The sequence below is a fragment of the Salminus brasiliensis genome, chromosome 6 (genome assembly GCF_030463535.1).
Source record: "Salminus brasiliensis chromosome 6, fSalBra1.hap2, whole genome shotgun sequence".
Classification (NCBI taxonomy): Eukaryota; Metazoa; Chordata; class Actinopteri; order Characiformes; family Bryconidae; genus Salminus; species Salminus brasiliensis.
The window spans coordinates 39,687,684-39,705,166 of record NC_132883.1 but is presented as its reverse complement, the minus strand read 5'-3'; the positions used below and the strand labels follow the sequence as shown (position 1 = coordinate 39,705,166).

General features: G+C 40.5%; 1 protein-coding gene across 1 annotated transcript; it reads left to right on the top strand.

Annotated features, from left to right (window-relative positions):
• Positions 1-7,839: 7,839 nt before the first annotated feature.
• On the top strand, positions 7,840-17,241 carry rfk (riboflavin kinase). The gene is made up of 4 exons (XM_072682376.1): positions 7,840-8,266; positions 11,234-11,385; positions 11,511-11,613; positions 12,866-17,241. The coding sequence occupies exons 1-4, from the start codon at positions 8,185-8,187 to the stop codon at positions 13,006-13,008; spliced, it is 480 nt and encodes a 159-aa protein (XP_072538477.1). The 5' UTR covers positions 7,840-8,184; the 3' UTR covers positions 13,009-17,241.
• Positions 17,242-17,483: the final 242 nt, after the last annotated feature.

Below are 17,483 nucleotides of genomic sequence, written 5' to 3'. Positions count from 1 at the left end.
TTTTTACACACATATATATATATATATAATACAGGTGCTTTAATGTTTATGGAAGCAAAAGTGGTTCTTTTATGGCACCGCTTAAAGAATCATTTGCAGCACCTTTATTTCTAAAAGTGTACACTGGAAAACTGTATAAACTGTATATAGCTGGATATGCAAGTTTGTGCAAATAGTAAACACAGCCTCTGTAGCTAACCTCACATGAACCACACTATTTTCATCTAATTCTAAAACACAGTCTTTCATGATATAGATATTAAAGAAATTAAAGAAAAGATTCTCCTTTACCTTGGTGAGCAGATCAGGCCTGAGGCATGCAACCAGCTGTGAATAGGAACTATCAGCAGCTTTATATATTCTCTGACTCCTCACACCTTGAGCTAACGCTCAGCAACCACTGGCGCCTCTCAGCGACTGTCTGAAGAAAAAACTGGAAAATTAAAGTAATCCATGTCCTCAGGGCAAAAAGCTGGGCGAACTATCTACACAGCACACAGTGAAATGAAACAGCCTTCCTCCAGGACCATGATGCAGCACAACACAGTACAGACAGAACACAAGTGCAACACAGAACAAGTGCATACAGACAGTACAGTACAATGCAGACAGTATAGTACAATGCAGACAGTACAGTACAATGCGGAAAGTATAGTACAATGCACAGAGTGCAGACGAGACAAGATCTGGAAGATGTAAGAAAACTCTTAGAGGGAACTGCTGCCAGGACCCTGCAGGAGGGGTCCACTGTGCACTGTTATGTGCCCAACCGTTAATGAAATGGTAGAGTATAAAACATATCGGCCTAATCAATGGCTCTTTTGTGCTCTGTTGATGCATTGCCTACAGATAAAATGTCAACAGTCATTGTCTGTGTTTCTGTCAGAACAGGAATAACTTTGCAGTGTACAAACCGGATTCCAAAGAAGTTGGGACACTAAACAAATTGTGAATAAAAACTGAATGCAATGATGTGGAGATGGCAAATGTCAATATTTTATTCGTAATAGAACATGGATGACAGATCAAAAGTTTAATCTGAGTAAATGTAACATTTTAAAGGAGAAATATGTTGATTAAAAATTTCATGGCGTCAACAAATCCCAAAAAAGTTGGGACAAGTAGCAATAAGTGGCTGGAAAAACGAAATTGAGCATATAACCAACAGCTGGAAGACCAATTAACACTAATTAGGTCAATTGACAACATGATTGGGTATAAAAAGAGCTTCTCAGAGTGTCAGTGTCTCTCTGAAGCCAAGATGGTAAGAGGATCACCAATTCCACCATTGTTGCGCAGAAAGATACCAGAATGGTACTACCCAGCGTAAAATAGCAACGACTTTTAATTTATCATCATCAACCGTGCTTAACATCATCAAAAGATTCAGAGAATCTGGAACAATCGCTGTGCGTAAGGGTCAAGGCCGTAAAACTCTACTGGATGCTCGTGATCTCCGGACCCTTAAACGTCACTGCACCGCAAACAGGAATGCCACTGTCAAGGAAATAACAGAATGGGCTCAGGAATACTTCAAGAAATCATTGTCAGTGAACACAATCCACCGTGCCATCCGCCGTTGCCAGCTGAAACTCTACAGTGCAAAGAGGAAGCCATTTCTAAGCAGGCTCCACAAGCTCAGACGTTTGCACTGGGCCAGGGGTCTTTTAAAATGGAGTGTGGCAAAATGGAAGACTGTTCTGTGGTCAGATGAGTCACGATTTGAAGTTCTTTATGGAACACTGGGACGCCATGTCATCCGGACCAGAGAGGACAAGGATAACCCAAGTTGTTATCAACGCTCCGTTCAGAAGCCTGCATCACTGATGGTATGGGGTTGCATGAGTGCTTGTGGCATGGGCAGCTTGCATGTCTGGAGAGGCACCATTAATGCAGAGAACTATGTTCAGGTTCTAGAACAACATATGCTCCCATCTAGACGTCATCTCTTTCAGGGAAAACCCTGCATTTTTCAACAAGATAATGCCAGACCACATTCTGCAGCAATCACAACATCATGGCTACGTAGGAGAAGGATCCGGGTACTGAAATGGCCAGCCTGCAATCCAGATCTTTCACCTATAGAGAACATTTGGCGCATCATATAAAGAGGAAGGTGCGACAAAGAAGGCCCAAGACGATTGAACAGTTAGAGGCCTGTATTAGACATGAATGGGAGAGCTTTCCTATTTCTAAACTTGAGAAACTGGTCTCCTCTGTACCCAGACGTCTGTTGAGTGTTGTAAGAAGAAGGGGGGATGACACACAGTGGTAAAAATGGCCTTGTCCCAACTTTTTTGGGATTTGTTGACGCCATGAAATTTTTAATCCACATATTTCTCCTTCAAAATGTTACATTTACTCAGATTAAACTTTTGATCTGTCATCTATGTTTTATTGCGAATAAAATATTGACATTTCCCATCTCCACATCATTGCATTCCGTTTTTATTTACAATTTGTTTAGAGTCCCAACTTTTTGGAATCCGGTTTGTACAATTCTGGAGAACGACGGTTGATATTTGCACTCAGCAGCAAACAAAAACCTTTATCTTCAGTGCTTCTTCAGAAGCTCCACTCCTCACATTCAGGCATGCCCATTGCCAGGGGAACGGCACTGGGATTTCAGACCAAAAGACAGTAAACATGAACACAGCATCCCAAACACAACAAAGAACAAACTAGCGAGCACCCGCAACTTTTGCCTTGTCCAGCATGGCTACCCATTTCATTTGCATGCTATCTCCTACCTCATCCAACATGGCTACCCATTTCATTTGCATGCTATCTCCTACCTCATCCAACATGGCTACCCACTGCATTTGCATGCTATCTCCTACCTCATCCAACATAGCTACCCACTGCATTTGCATGCTATCTCCTACCTCATCCAACATGGCTACCCACTGCATTTGCATGCTATCTCCTACCTCACCCAACATGGCTACCCACTGCATTCGCATGCCGTTGCCTTCCTCATCCAACATGGCTACCCATTGCATTTGCATGCCATCTCCTACCTCATCCAACATGGCTACCCACTGCATTTGCATGCCATCTCCTACCTCATCCAACATGGCTACCCATTTCATTTGCATGCCGTCGCCTACCTCATCCAACATGGCTACCCATTTAATTTGCATGCCATCTCCTACCTAATCCACCATGGTTACCCATTGCATTTGCATGTAGCCGACTACCTCATCCAACATGGCTACCCATTGCATTTGCATGCCATCTCCTACCTCATCCAACATGGCTACCCATTTCATTTGCATGCCATCTCCTACCTCATCCAACATGGCTACCCATTGCATTTGCATGCCATCTCCTACCTAATCCAACATGGCTACCCATTGCATTTGCATGCCGTCGCCTACCTCATCCAACATGGCTACCCATTGCTTTTGCATGCCGTCGCCTACCTCATCCAACATGGCTACCCATTTCATTTGCATGCTATCTCCTACCTCATCCAACATAGCTACCCACTGCATTTGCATGCCGTCGCCTACCTCATCCAACCTGGCTACCCACTGCATTTGCATGCCGTCGCCTACCTCATCCAACATGGCTAACCAATGCATTTGCATGCCATCTCCTACCTCATCCAACCTGGCTACCCACTGCATTTGCATGCCGTCGCCTACCTCATCCAACATGGCTAACCAATGCATTTGCATGCCATCTCCTACCTCATCCAACATGGCTAACCAATGCATTCGCATGCCGTTGCCTTCCTCATCAAACATGGCTACCCACTGCATTTGCATGCCATCTCCTACCTCATCCAACCTGGCTACCCACTGCATTTGCATGCAGTCACCTATCTCATCCAACATGGCTACCCATTGCATTTAAATGCCATCTCCTACCTCATCCAACATGGCTACCCATTTCATTTGCATGCCGTCGCCTACCTCATCCAACATGGCTACCCATTTCATTTGCATGCCATCTCCTACCTCATCAAACATGGCTACCCACTGCATTTGCATGCCGGTTGCCGGCCTTGTCCAACATCGCTACCTGTAGCATTCACACTCCAGTTGATGTTGAATCCCCATGTACCAGCAAACCTATTTTTTTAGATCTTTGTGGCTAAAAAATCCTTCGCAAATGGATATTATGATAAAATACCATAAGATAATGTTAGAGAGAGCAACAGCATGAAAAATAGTAATTAGCTTTAGCTAGATTAGCAATAGCCAACTGTTGCTACAGTTGCTGCTGCTAAGCAGATCAGTTGTGGTTTGCTTTTTGGCTGTTTCTCATCCATCTCTTCTTAACAATGCGTGTAGTTTAACGCGTACCTAGCTAGCAAGGTCCAAATACACAGTCTCCCCTGCCCCTGTTAATGATTGGCTGGAAAAATGTTTGTTTGCCGTTTACAGAGCCAGGGCTGAGTGGGAATAGCGGACATTTTTCCATCACACAAACAGACCAGAGAGCTAGTGCACAACTTTTTCAAAAAGTGTACTAAATTGAAATCATGTACAGCACCTTTAACCTGTTTGTCCTTTTAACCTAATTTCCAACCTATTTTACAGGCTGACCCTAGAACAGGTCTTGTGAAATACATATGGTGCTATGGATGAGAAATGAGGGGTGAATGTGTTTCAGTATTCATGGAGGGGACAAAATAAAATCAGTTGAAGACAAACTGTCCCAACTCTGGAGACTCTAGCAGTGCCAGTACTTCCAGCAGGTATAAGTGCTTGTTTTACTGGCATAACGACATGTCGTGCAGGTCTGAAAGGTTTTTGCAGTGACTAAACGGCTGTTGCAGTTACTTTTTTGGAGCTAGGCCAGTATTAACTCCTCTTCTGTAGCTACCAGACATTTCTGTTGAATGTACTAGGCTGCTGTGATTCAGCAAAAGTGGGATATAGTGTAAAGTTAAAAGCCTACACTTTGTGCTGAATTAGACCCCTTTCAAATAGTGTCCTAAATGTTCCAGAAGCATCATTCCATAATGAGGTAAACTCTTATAAACAACAACATTTTGAGGTTTAAAGAAACTGCTTTGGTCTTTTTGATGGAAACCTTGAAACCTTCAGGCCAGGGCTCTTCAACAAATGTTTCTAGGGGACGGTGTACCCTGCACAGTTGATTCACGGGTGATTTCCCTGCTCAAACACTTCTAATAAACCTGATAAGTAAATACCCCTTAACACAGATAGGCTTGTTAGACACTAAGGGGTATTACTCAGTAACTACAGGGACTTCTGTACAAACCGGTGGAGCTATTCTCTGGTAATAAAAGTTTGTAAGAAAACCTGTTTGATTTGTTTGGTTCATTATTAGATGTTGGCGAAATGTATAGCTCTTTTTTGTGCATTTGCGTGGCACCGTACTTTTGGGAGTGGACAATCAGTCTGTTTTTACCAAGTGGTTAATAAACAAATAAGAATACATTATTTTGGTTTGTAATGTGGATGTGTAAAGAGAAGAAATTTAAAAAATAAAGTACATGTCATGTATTTTAAGAAATGATTATAGTAATTGCTGGCTAATGATGAGTAGTATATTTATTTGTGTAAATTATTACTCAAATTGCATTACGTTTTAACATTAGTAATGAATGTAACACTCTCCCATTGAAAAGCAAATTTGTCCCAGCAGAAAAATAAAACAAACATGCTAGATATTTTATTATTTAAGTAATATAATATTAAGTATTGTTACTTGCATTGAGGAATTTATTCAGCTTTCATTTTAAAAAGTATCAACAATTAAAAAAGAAAATCTTTGGACCATATGTAGGCTTTGAGTTTGAGTTGTACGATAATGAAAGTGTGCAAACATATTTTAAGGGATTTAATGCATTTTTCAAAAAGAAATTGTAGGTCCAACATACTTAAAAAATACTTAATTGCCATTTGTCTTGAAGTTACCCAAAATATGTTGAAGAACACTGACATCTGACATGTATTTTGAAGTTATCTAACATGTTTTGAGAATATTTGCATTTTTTGTTTTAAAGTTGTTTGGCCTGTTTTGTTTAGAATCTCCAACACATTTTTAATATTTTATGATGTTAATATATTTAAATTATGTTGACGGCACTTCTTAGTGTTATGTTGATCAGCACAGGTGTCTGTTCTGTTGCAGCATCCACAGCACAGATACATCAGATATCAGATACATCACGTGTCAGTGGAGACTTACTAGTTTTCCCCCCAACCACTGTTGAGGGCAATGCTAGTGGGTTCACATAAGGAGTCGGCAATTGGGTTTCCAAATTAGGTAGAAAATCTAATTAAAAAGATGAAAGTGCACATCTAGTCTTCTTTAGTTAAAGTTTCATGTGCGCCTGAGGCTTTTTTTAAGCTAGTTCAAACGTTTTAGTTCAAATCTCAGACGCGTTTAAGCTGGACTCTTATTTTGAAGTTAGTCAAAAGTTTTATTTAAGGTCTCAGACGCGTTTGAGCCGGGCTTTTATTTTGAAGTTAGTCAAAAGTTTTAGTTAACCTCTCAGGCGCATTTGAGCCAGGCTTTTATTTTGACATTAGACAAATCGTTTTAGTTAAGGTTTCAGATGCATTTGAGCCGGGCTTTTATTTTGAAGCTAGTTCAAATGTTTTAGTTAGGGTCTCAGACGCATTTGAGCCGGGCTTTTATTTTTATGGTAGTTAAAACGTTTTGGTTAGGGTCTCAGATGCATTCGAGTCAGGCTTTTATTTTGAAGTTAGACAAAAGTTTTAGTTAAGGTCTCAGACGCGTTTAAGCCGTACTTTTATTTTGAAGTTAGTCAAAATTTTTTGTTAAAGTCTCAGATGCGTTTGAGTCTGGCTTTTATTTTGAAGTTAGTCAAAAGTTTTAGTTAAAGTCTCAGACGTGTTTGAGCCAGGCTTTTATTTTGAAGTTAGTCAAAAGTTTTAGTTAAAGTCTCAGATGTGTTTAAGCGGGACTTTTATTTTGAAGTTAGGCAATACGTTTTAGTTAAAGTCTCAGATGCGTTTGAGCCAGGCTTTTATTTTGAAGCTAGTTCAAATGTTTTAGTTCAAATCTCAGACACGTGTAAGCTGGACTCTTATTTTGAAGTTAGTTGAAAGTTTTAGTTAAGGTCTCAGACCCGTTTAAGCCGGACTCTTATTTTGAAGTTAGGCAAAACGCTTTCTTTAACGTCCCTAAAGAGGCCGCGTAGGGCTTTTATTTTGAAGTTAGGCAAAACACTTTGGTTAACGTCCCTAAAGAGGCCACGTAGGGCTTTTATTTTGAAGTTAGGCAAAACGCTTTGGTTAACGTCCCTAAAGAGGCCACGTAGGGCTTTTATTTTGAAGTTAGGCAAAACGCTTTGGTTAACGTCCCTAAAGAGGTCACGTATGGCTTTTATTTTGAAGTTAGTCGAAAGTTTTAGTTAAGGTCTCAGACGCGTTTAAGTCGGACTTTTATTTTGAAGTTAGGCAAAACGCTTTGGTTAACGTCCCTAAAGAGGCCGCGTAGGGCTTTTATTTTGAAGTTAGTCAAAACGCTTTGGTTAACGTCCCTAAAGAGGCCGCGTAGGGCTTTTATTTTGAAGTTAGGCAAAACGCTTTGGTTAACGTCCCTAAAGAGGCCACGTAGGGCTTTTATTTTGAAGTTAGTCAAAACGCTTTGGTTAACGTCCCTAAAGAGGCCGCGTAGGGCTTTTATTTTGAAGTTAGTCAAAACGCTTTGGTTAACGTCCCTAAAGAGGCCACGTAGGGCTTTTATTTTGAAGTTAGGCAAAACGCTTTGGTTAACGTCCCTAAAGAGGTCACGTAGGGCTTTTATTTTGAAGTTAGTCGAAAGTTTTAGTTAAGGTCTCAGACGCGTTTAAGCCGGACTCTTATTTTGAAGGTAACCAAAGAGGAAAGACGCAATCGAAGGTCGGGAGCCCGGACCGTTGTGCTTTAGGGACCGTGTTCTCAGCCCGTTGTCTGGCCTCACAGCGCTCTTTCAGATCTTCCCGGGGGTTTAGGATCCTTTAAGACTCCTCCTGAACATTTATTCAGTTTTTACAGACACAGGGCTCCCTTTATTAATCTGCCTGTGATTATTTCGCTGTCTACGGAAACTGCGCTGCTGCCACTGGGAGCTCTAGAAGGATCTCCAGGGTCATCGCTGCGATCACTGCGGGTCGTTTCCCCCGGTCTTCAGCAGGCACCTGAACTCACCTTCGCCTCTGCTCATCTTTGTGGTCACCGGGGAGCACTGGACATGAGGAGTCTGCCGTATTTCTGTCGTGGACAGGTGATACGAGGGTTTGGAAGAGGAAGTAAAGACCTGGGAATCCCAACAGGTACAGTTGACCAGATGATATCAGATGATATTTACATGATCATGATCAATACTGTCTGAGAGCTGCTCTTCAAATGAGGTAAACACAGACCTTGTTAGGGTCATATCCCGGGTCATATCCCGGGTCATATCCCGGGTCATATTAAGCAGAGCTTGATGCGTCTCATTTAAAAGTCTGAATTGTAGGTTTTGTAATCTTGACCAAGCTGTAGTGACCTTTTTCCTCCTCTGAGACCCTTACAGGTTAGCTATTGCATCATCATCCTCATCATCATCCTCATCATCATCATCATCATCATCATCCTCATCATCATCATGCACCAAAGCCTGAGTCAGAGAGAGTGCGCAGTTAAGCTTGCCCTCTCAGCGGTGCCTTGATGGCGTGATGATTCAGTTCAGTTCAGATTTCTTTATAAAGGCTTTTCTCAGTCTATGTTGTCACAGAGCAGCTTCACAGAGATCCGTCTCCGAGCCTCTTTTAAGCGAGCCAGTGCCGACAGTGGCAAGGATTGAGAGGAAGAAACCTTGAGAGGTACCAAGACTCAAAAGGGGAACCCATCCTCCTCAGGTCGACACCGGATCATACCCATAAAAATCAAAACAGGAATTACAACAACAAAAGAGTCAGAACTGAATGAGGAGAAGAAAGAAACGTGAGTGAGAAGATAAAGTCCATGCAGGCAAACAGAGTCAGAAGCACAGCCGTGTAGGAGGTGAGGATCAGTAAAAGCGAGGCCCCAGAGCAGGACAGCGGGCAGCAGGGTAGTGGAGAGGCAGGTCTGGCGGTTCCTGGGATGGACCAGTTGGAACTGAGCATCTCGGTGCATGAGAGAGAGAGAGAAAACAGACAGGAGGGGAAAATACAAAATTAGGGGGGTTATACAGCAGAACAGGATCCAATGAAGGGTCAAGAGCAGCCAACCACAAATGGACTCTCGTCAGTGGTGAGCAGACAGCAGGGGGCAGCTCAGCACAGAGAACGGAGAAAATGAAGTCTGAAGTGTTTAGGAGTTTGAGTAGACTGATGTACGGTCTGTATAGGAAGAAGATTAGAGGGGCCTGGGTTTGCGTGTGTCGGAGGAGACATGTGCTAGTACTCACCCTCCTGGTTTTGGGGGACATTGCTAGTGATTGGGGGGGGGGTTAGAAATTGGGGTAACATTGGAAATAAATGATAGATGAATCTGCAGGATTTCCTGACTTAGCATTTACACTAGTCTAATTTTATGTACAGATGTGAGGAGCTGGAGTTTCTATTAGTCTACTTAGATCTGGACTTTTACTATTTATACATGTAAAACTTGTAATAACAAAGGTTTTAATCATAAATTCTTTTTACTTCCAAAAAATTATTATAGATAAGAGACTGTGAGACATGTACAGTGGGCCAAAGGTATTTAGTCAGCCACTGATTGTGCAAGTTCTCCTACTTAAGACAGATGAGAGAGGTCTGTAATTTTCATCATAGGTACACTTCAACTATGAGACACAAAAATCCAGGAAATCACATTGTAGGATTTTTAAAGAATTTATTTGTAAATAAAAATAAGTATTTGGTCAGTAACAAAAGTTCAATTCAGTACTTTGTAACATAACCTTTGTTGGCAATGACAGAGGTCAAATATGTCCTGTAAGTCTTCCCAGCCTGGTGCAGGTCTACAATTTTCTTCCTGGTGTCCTTTGACAGCTCTTTGGTCTTGGCCATGGGTAAGTTTGGAGGACAGAAGAGCTTCTTAAAGAAGTTGTTACAGGTCTGTGAGAGCCAGAAGTCTTGCTTGTTTGTGGGTGACCAAATACTTATTTCTTGATTGATACTTGATTCTTTAAAAATCCTACAGTGTGATTTCCTGGATTTCCTCATCTTTCTAAGTAGGAGAACTCGCACAATCAGTGGCTAACTAAATACTTTTTGGCCCCACTGTAAATCAAGAGTAACAACATATACCTACTTAAAATTATATGAAGGATATGTCATCCTGCCAATATGGCTTTATAGCCCTGTAAAAACGATATTACTACCCGTGAACACATTTATACTTGAGATCTGAATTGAGAATTTCTTGTTGAACAAAAGTGCAGAATAGAAATCTCAAATTAGAGGTTTTAGTAGTAAAAAAAATTGAGGTACGGCTTGAATAACTGGCTGCGTTTTCGGCTGAATGGAATGAAATACAGTACTTTACGTTCATTATTACAGTAAATGCTTTAATTTACTTTTAGGGCGTTTGGCAGATTGTCTTATCCGGAATGACCCACAGTTTAATTACGTTACGCAGGGAGTGTTAGGAGTCTTGCACAGGTGCTTTTTAAATGGTCAAGTAAACACAGGGACCTGCAATGACAAACACTGTCTCTATCTACTAGAAGCTTTTAGGAACTTGGACCCATAGCAGTTGTTAGGTTGTATCTGGACGTGGTGGACTGAATATGGTTTAAGAGTGGAACTGGCTGACCTCGTCAAGCCCGTATCAGCATTAACATTCGATAACATCACCCTAAATCTCACTGAAAGGTTAGGTCAATAGGCAGGTCACAGGTTAAGGGTGGGGGTGGCTGATAAGGGAGCCAAGCCTTTGCGACTGCCGTTCAGGCTAGTCCTGACTCATTGTTAAGAGTGTCGAGCCTTATTTGAACAAATAATTGAATGGTTTACTCAACATCCAGTGCCGTCATCAAAAAAAACAAAACCTTGAATCTCCAAAATTATCAACGTCAAACCCAGAGCGATCTCCATGTCATTTGCTTTTCACGTGTAAAAGCAGCTCGTTAGCGCCTTCGTCATTACCACAGCAACCCATGCAGATACGTTTATGACATCAGGACACGCAAATCTGATCTGATCACTTAGCAAATCACTCGCAGTGTGGATGGTCATCTCAGCACATCTGATTTGAGCCAGAGAGCATAGCCGTAGCCAGAGAGTTTTACTCTTGGGTAATAACTGGCCTCATAAACTCCTGCCCCACAGCAAACTTCCCAGAGTTGGTGGTGGACAGTCTCCCTGCTGACATCAACACGGGCATTTATTATGGCTGGGCACGGGTGGACAACGGAGACATCCACAAGATGGTGATGAGCATCGGCTGGAACCCGTATTACAAGAACAAAAAGAAGTCGATGGTGAGTCTCAGCCTGTGGAGAATGCGTAGATTGTGGGCTGTGCATATTGATCAAGCCAGAAGTGGCAGCAGTGGTTTAGGCTGGCTGAGCTGTGTGTTCATTGCTATGGGTTCAATTTCTTGCAGGAAACACATCTGATCCACAACTTTAAGGAGGATTTCTACGGTCAGACGCTGAGTGTGGCTATGGTGGGCTACATTCGCCCAGAAAGAGGGTTCAGTTCACTGGGTAAGACACCTCCACACACGCTCCTTGTTCACTCTAAAATTCCATATATTTCAGCTAGAGCAGAGGTTCTGTGGGTTCCCATGACCGGCTGTACAGTTGCAATTGAAATTATTTTACCTCCATTGCAAATTAGGTTGATTAGCAAATAGAAAAAAAAAGTGGTTTCTCCAACCCTTTTGGTGCTATGAGAAGTTCCAGTTTTTTGTTTCATCGAAGAATGAAGCATATGCTTGAAAGAAAACCCTTCCTACGGTGAAGCATGGCGGTGGGTCAGTGATGCTCTGGGGCTGCTTTAAAACCTGCAGCATGTGCAGAACAAGAAGGACTCAATCATGTATCAGGAAATCCTAGGAAAAAGCATCCTGCCTTCTGTGAGGAAGCTGAAGCTTAGGCACCATTGGTCCATCCAACAGGACAATGATCCCAAGCTTAAATCCACCAAGATTTGGTTTCAGAAGAAGTACTGGAAGATTCTGGAGTGGCCGTCACAGTCGCCTGACTTAAACCCCATAGAAAATCTTTGGTGAGATTTGTCGAAGGTGGTTGCAGCACCAAAACCCAAGGTTGCAGCACCAAAACCCAGAACTGCCCATGAAAAATGAGCTAAGATTATTCAGGAACACCATCAGAAGATTTTATCAGAAGGTCTGGCTATGCATCACGTTTGAGGGCCGAGGGAAAGGGAACTGTACTAAATATACTTGTCAAAATGGGACTGAATTGTTCTGAGACTGTAGTTGTCATTAAACGTGGGGTGTGTTGAATTTGGAGACACCCCTGGTTCTATTAGTTGTGTTGAGTTATTTAAATTGCTCTTGTTTGATTGGTTAATTACAGACAGCTGGAAGTTTGTTGCAATGGGTTGAATAAGTTTGATTGCAACCATATAGGCATGCTTTCATAATATTGTCGCTGTTACACAAAAATGTATCTCATTTTTGTTGTTTTTTACTTTTGATGTAATTTAAATTTGTTAAATTTGTTAAACTTGTAAAGTTGCTGTTTTGGAGATGTTTTTGTCTGACAGCAACAATATATTAGTATTTATTGTAATAAATAGCAGGTATTTTCATTTTAATAAACCCAAACAAAAAATGTTGAAATATGGAACAACAGAACATTAAGAGAATAGACTAAATAGGCTAAAAACATTTTCAAAGGCTAGTGCTAGATAGCACTCCAGTGATATGTATGTTTGTCCTCAGTTGTCCTTCAGTCACCTCACGTAATCTGTGTGTCGTGTGTTTCACAGAGGAGTTGATATCGGCCATTCACAGTGACATCGAAGAAGCGAAAAGGAAGCTGGACTTGCCTGAACACTTGAAACTGAAAGAGGACAACTTTTTCAGGACCTCTATATCCACGACAAGCAGTGAGATCATGAACGGTCACTGAAATTGACCCTGTATCTTTTGCCTGTTGTGTCCAATGTTTTCATTGTCTTTGGGTAAAGTCACTGTAACATATGCATTAAATCATTATTTTTGTACTTTAGATTGCAGAAAGGTTTACATTGTCCGCTTGGCGAATGGTGCTGGCACTGATTGCAGAGTGAACTTTGGTTTTCTGTAAAGAAGACAAAAATGCTGAAGGAGAGGATTCCAGTGTTTTGTGATTGGGTAAAGTTTGAACCCCAGTTAAAGGAATACTCCCATTGTTATTCAACCTCAGTCTCTGTCTTTCATATCTGTAGCAAACCTGTAAAAATATGATTATAATATTCAGTAACAGGGTGGTTTAGTTTAAGCAAAATATTGTGTGAGATGTTTAATATGTGGCTCCTCCCCCTCAGCTTGTTTACTTTTTGTCTTTTTCCCAGCTGCAAGTTGCGATGAAGCCATGTGCATATCAGTTTTGTTTTGGTAATTTACTCAGAACTGTTTTCTTATTTAGTGTCATTTAGGCTCTAGACCGACCCTACAGTCTAACTGCTGCTCATCAAGTGTAAGTACACCATAAGTTAAAAAAAATCCCAGCAAGGGCTCAGCTCTCTAAACGGTGAACAACCTGAGGGGGAGGAGCCACAGACTAAACACCTCACAGAATATTTAATCAGTTTCAGCTAATGTATTAAGGCCTGGCTCAGTATGTACTGTTTACCAAACTGTTAAACAATTCTGTAATCAGTTACTTATAAGAGAACCCAGTGAGCTTGTAGTAAAGCGTCTGCCCATTGGCATCTATTGTAAGGGATATCTCGAGTCGACTTATCTGATCATATATATATGACATGCCTGTAGCTGTCTGTTATAAGCATCAATCCAGGCACAGTTATTTTGTTCGTTTCTACATTTCCACAGGAAACCTCAAATCAGCTGTCCCTGTTAAGCAAGGCTAGGTTGAAAAAACGCTGCAGTATTCCTTTAAGTAAGCCTGAAACAAATCTTTCCGCTGTTGTGTAACATTTACAATAGACTTCATAGCAGGGTGAAAGAACCTTCTCAGCAGTGAGACTTGTTTGGGCTGGATTTTCTGTAACACTGCTATCACACTGTGGTACCAAATTGGTCGCATGACCAAGCTCAAACTAAACCCTGCTTCATGAATGGCTAGGGAACCTTCTCTCTAAACAGTGACCTCCTGGAAGTAAGGCGATTCTTCTACTTTACAATAAATCGGCTACATTAGAATGTACCAGGAGAACTGAGCTGGGATGCAAAGTTAACACACCTAAAACCAAGAAGTTCCCAAGATGGCAAAAACCAGGTAGAGGAAGGAGATGCTAAAACTAGATGCAAATTTTATGTTGTTCATAATTCTTTTGATTAGTTTTATGATTATTTAAGAATCAACACTGTTGTATAAATATGTATGTACATATAGAGACGGAGCTATGCCCTATAAATGTTTTCTCATAAACGTAATGGTTAGCATGATTGCCTTTTTAGTATTTCCTCCATATTTAAATCCGTTAATTGAGGTGGTTCCACGTGGCACCTACATGATTTTAACAGCGTGCATATGACTGTGAAGGAAATTCCACCAATTTTCACATTGTATTATCATTATCAGTAGTTGAAATGAACATCATTCAGAGTGGGGTCAGGTGTAAAATGGTTCATTGTAGAGAAACTGCTGATCTCTTTACATTGGAGGTGAATGGACCCAGAATGCATGTTGTCTACAGGACAAATATACACATTTTATTTGCCATCCAAAAATACCACTATTTAAATGTAAAAAAAAATTATTATTAATAATAACATGATTTGAGAGCTAATAATTGAAACCTGCTGTAAAGCAGTGTCCCGAACATTGTTTGGCTTTTTAATGAAAATGCTGACGTCCCAACGCATGCATGTTTCTGGGTGAATCTCAAATATCTCCCTTCTCCCTATTTAGTGAACTACGTTTATATAGTCATAAAAGTACAATGTTTACGCTCATAGCACTAGATTTCAGATTTCTATTTAGATTTAGAATCTTTAATTTAGTGATTTGCACAGTACACTACAAAGGGAGTAGTGTGTAATTTTCCCTCTTCATGATGTTCTGATGTTTCTCTTTATATGAGGTACTATCATCCCATACAGTGCTAGAATTCAAATGCAATATATATATATTTTTTAATTAAAATATACTTTCTAAAAATAATATCTGTTTTAAAATATCTGGATACATGTGGACGTAGCCTTAATCACAGTTAACGTTCACATTTGGTTGAACCTTGTGGAACCACATCGATTTTTGTTTTTTTTCTTTCTTTCTTTCTTATCAGATGTTTAAAGTACTTGTACTTGTTTAGATCAGAACTTGATTTTAACTGAATAAATGTCCTTAGAAAGTGTGCTTCAAATGATGTGTAGATATCCACTGTATTCTGTGTATTACTAAGCCACGCAGGCCTGCTCTGAGCATCTTAAATGTGAGTGTTTGTCCAAATATTAGTGCTTTTTGATGCTTGTATTCTATGTATGAAGTATAGCACAGTGCCTTAAGTGTAAAGAAGGAAAACACTATTTAAATAAAGAAAATCTTGCTAGAAAAATCCATAACGGTACCAAATTCAGCTTAGACTTAAGTGTAAAGCATGGAGCATCACATTTTAAATATCATTTAGTACAGATCGACCAGTTCTGGCTTTCGGAAAAGTCAGCTGTCTGTTATACTGTGGGAACATTTTAATAACAAATGGACCAGAATAGACCAGACCAAAATGAATGAAGTTAAAGTGGAACACCGGCCAGCGTAAAGAACGTAACCACTATTATATCTGTTCTAAACATGTCTACTAATCTATAATAGTAGTGCCACAGTCATTCTGCAGTGAGATCTTCAGGTTTAAAAACAAGAACCCCCTTCTGATGATGTATGTTGAAGGTGGGAGAAGCTTTTTAGTGCAGAAGTGAAATGATAGTTACTGGCTGAAAGCTTTGTTGGTATCACTTTCTGTACTAATTAGTCTCTAATCAGCAGTCAAGATTTCTTTATCACTGTGGGTGGAGGTTCCCAGTGGTTGTATGATGCATTTGTTCAATGCATGTTGAAGTGTGCAGTTGGATCCATGTATAATTGACGCACTGTAATTTTGCCTCTGTTTGAGGAGAACACATTTAAAATGAAGCTAAGAATTTAACACATTATTAAAAAATTAATGTAACCCTTAAAATGTTTCCTTGTTAAAGCTTGCAATCAAGAGAAGATATTGGCTCCATGAATATAAATACAGGGGCTTTACTACTAGATGCAAAACACTCAAACGAAAAGGACAGATGCGACTTGTATTTAGAAGGAAAAGAAGCATCTGTCAAACATGGTGGAGGTACTGTCATAGCATGAGTATGTATGGCTGCCAAAGGAAGTGTCAGTCAGTGTCGGTCAGTGTCAGTGCCTACTGATGGAAGTAGCAGGATGAACTTGAATATGAATAGATCTGTACTTTCTGCTCAGGAGCTTCTTAACCTCAACCCAACTGAGCAGCTTTTCACCACAGCCAAAAGCTTTTGCAACTTAAGCAAAAAACCAGCAAGCAGCAACTCAGTATGGCTGCAGTAAAGGCCTGGCAAAGAATCTCAAGGAAGGAAAGTCAGCATTTGGTGGTGTCCATGGGTTCTAGACTTTAGCTGCAAAGAATTAGCACCCAAATATTAGAAATAATCCATTTATAATTATATTAGCTTGTCTAAATAGTTTTGGTTCTGTAAAAATGAAGACACTATGTAAATAACTGTAATTCCTAAAATGTTAATGTTTGAATAAATGCCTTAAACTATTATTTGAGGGACACATACACAAATTGTGTCACAATAGTAAATGCATGACTTTTCTTCCAGTGTCTTCAGCTGATCCAGAATCTAGTTTCTTGAAGATAACTTATAATGCAGTGAAGTTGTAGCTCAGTACCGTCACAGCCAGCCTGTCGAGCTTGACTGCTGTAGTGTTTAGAAGCAGGAAAACTGCTGCAGGTTTCCAACTAATTGAAACAACTCATTTTCAAGACTGAAATCATAGCCTTATCTTTCTATTTAAAAAACAATCGGTTGAACTGTCTGTTAACATGCTTTTTATTGCTCCGTCTGTGAGCCCGAGCAACATGACGCACGTTCAAACACACTAGAACTGTCCAGCTTTATGTGCAGTGTCTCACTTGTTTCCCAGATATTCTGTCAATAAAGTTGTTGTCAAGGCTGTCTGTGTCTGTAACAGTACGTTTATTCTCATTTGCTAAGGCTGTGGGGGCTTAGCTGCAGGAACAGAAAGTTTTATATTACACAGTCTGCCTTATAACCTTATAGTAACCACTTAGCAACACCCTAGAAACACCAGGGACTTGCTTAAACTGTGAGAATGCTCTGCGTTTTCTTAAGAAAATTCACTTTGTTAGTTCGCTCTAGGCTACAACTCAGCTAGGAATCCTGTAAAATCCATAA

What these genes read in the sequence shown, in the direction of transcription:
- rfk (XM_072682376.1), top strand. Translation starts at nt 8,185, where the DNA reads ATGAGGAGTCTGCCGTATTTCTGTCGTGGACAGGTGATACGAGGGTTT. An exon ending in AGACCTGGGAATCCCAACAG is followed by an intron (nt 8,267 to 11,233) that starts GTACAGTTGACC and finishes CCTGCCCCACAG; the next exon opens with CAAACTTCCCAGAGTTGGTG. An exon ending in AAGAGGGTTCAGTTCACTGG is followed by an intron (nt 11,614 to 12,865) that starts GTAAGACACCTC and finishes TGTGTTTCACAG; the next exon opens with AGGAGTTGATATCGGCCATT.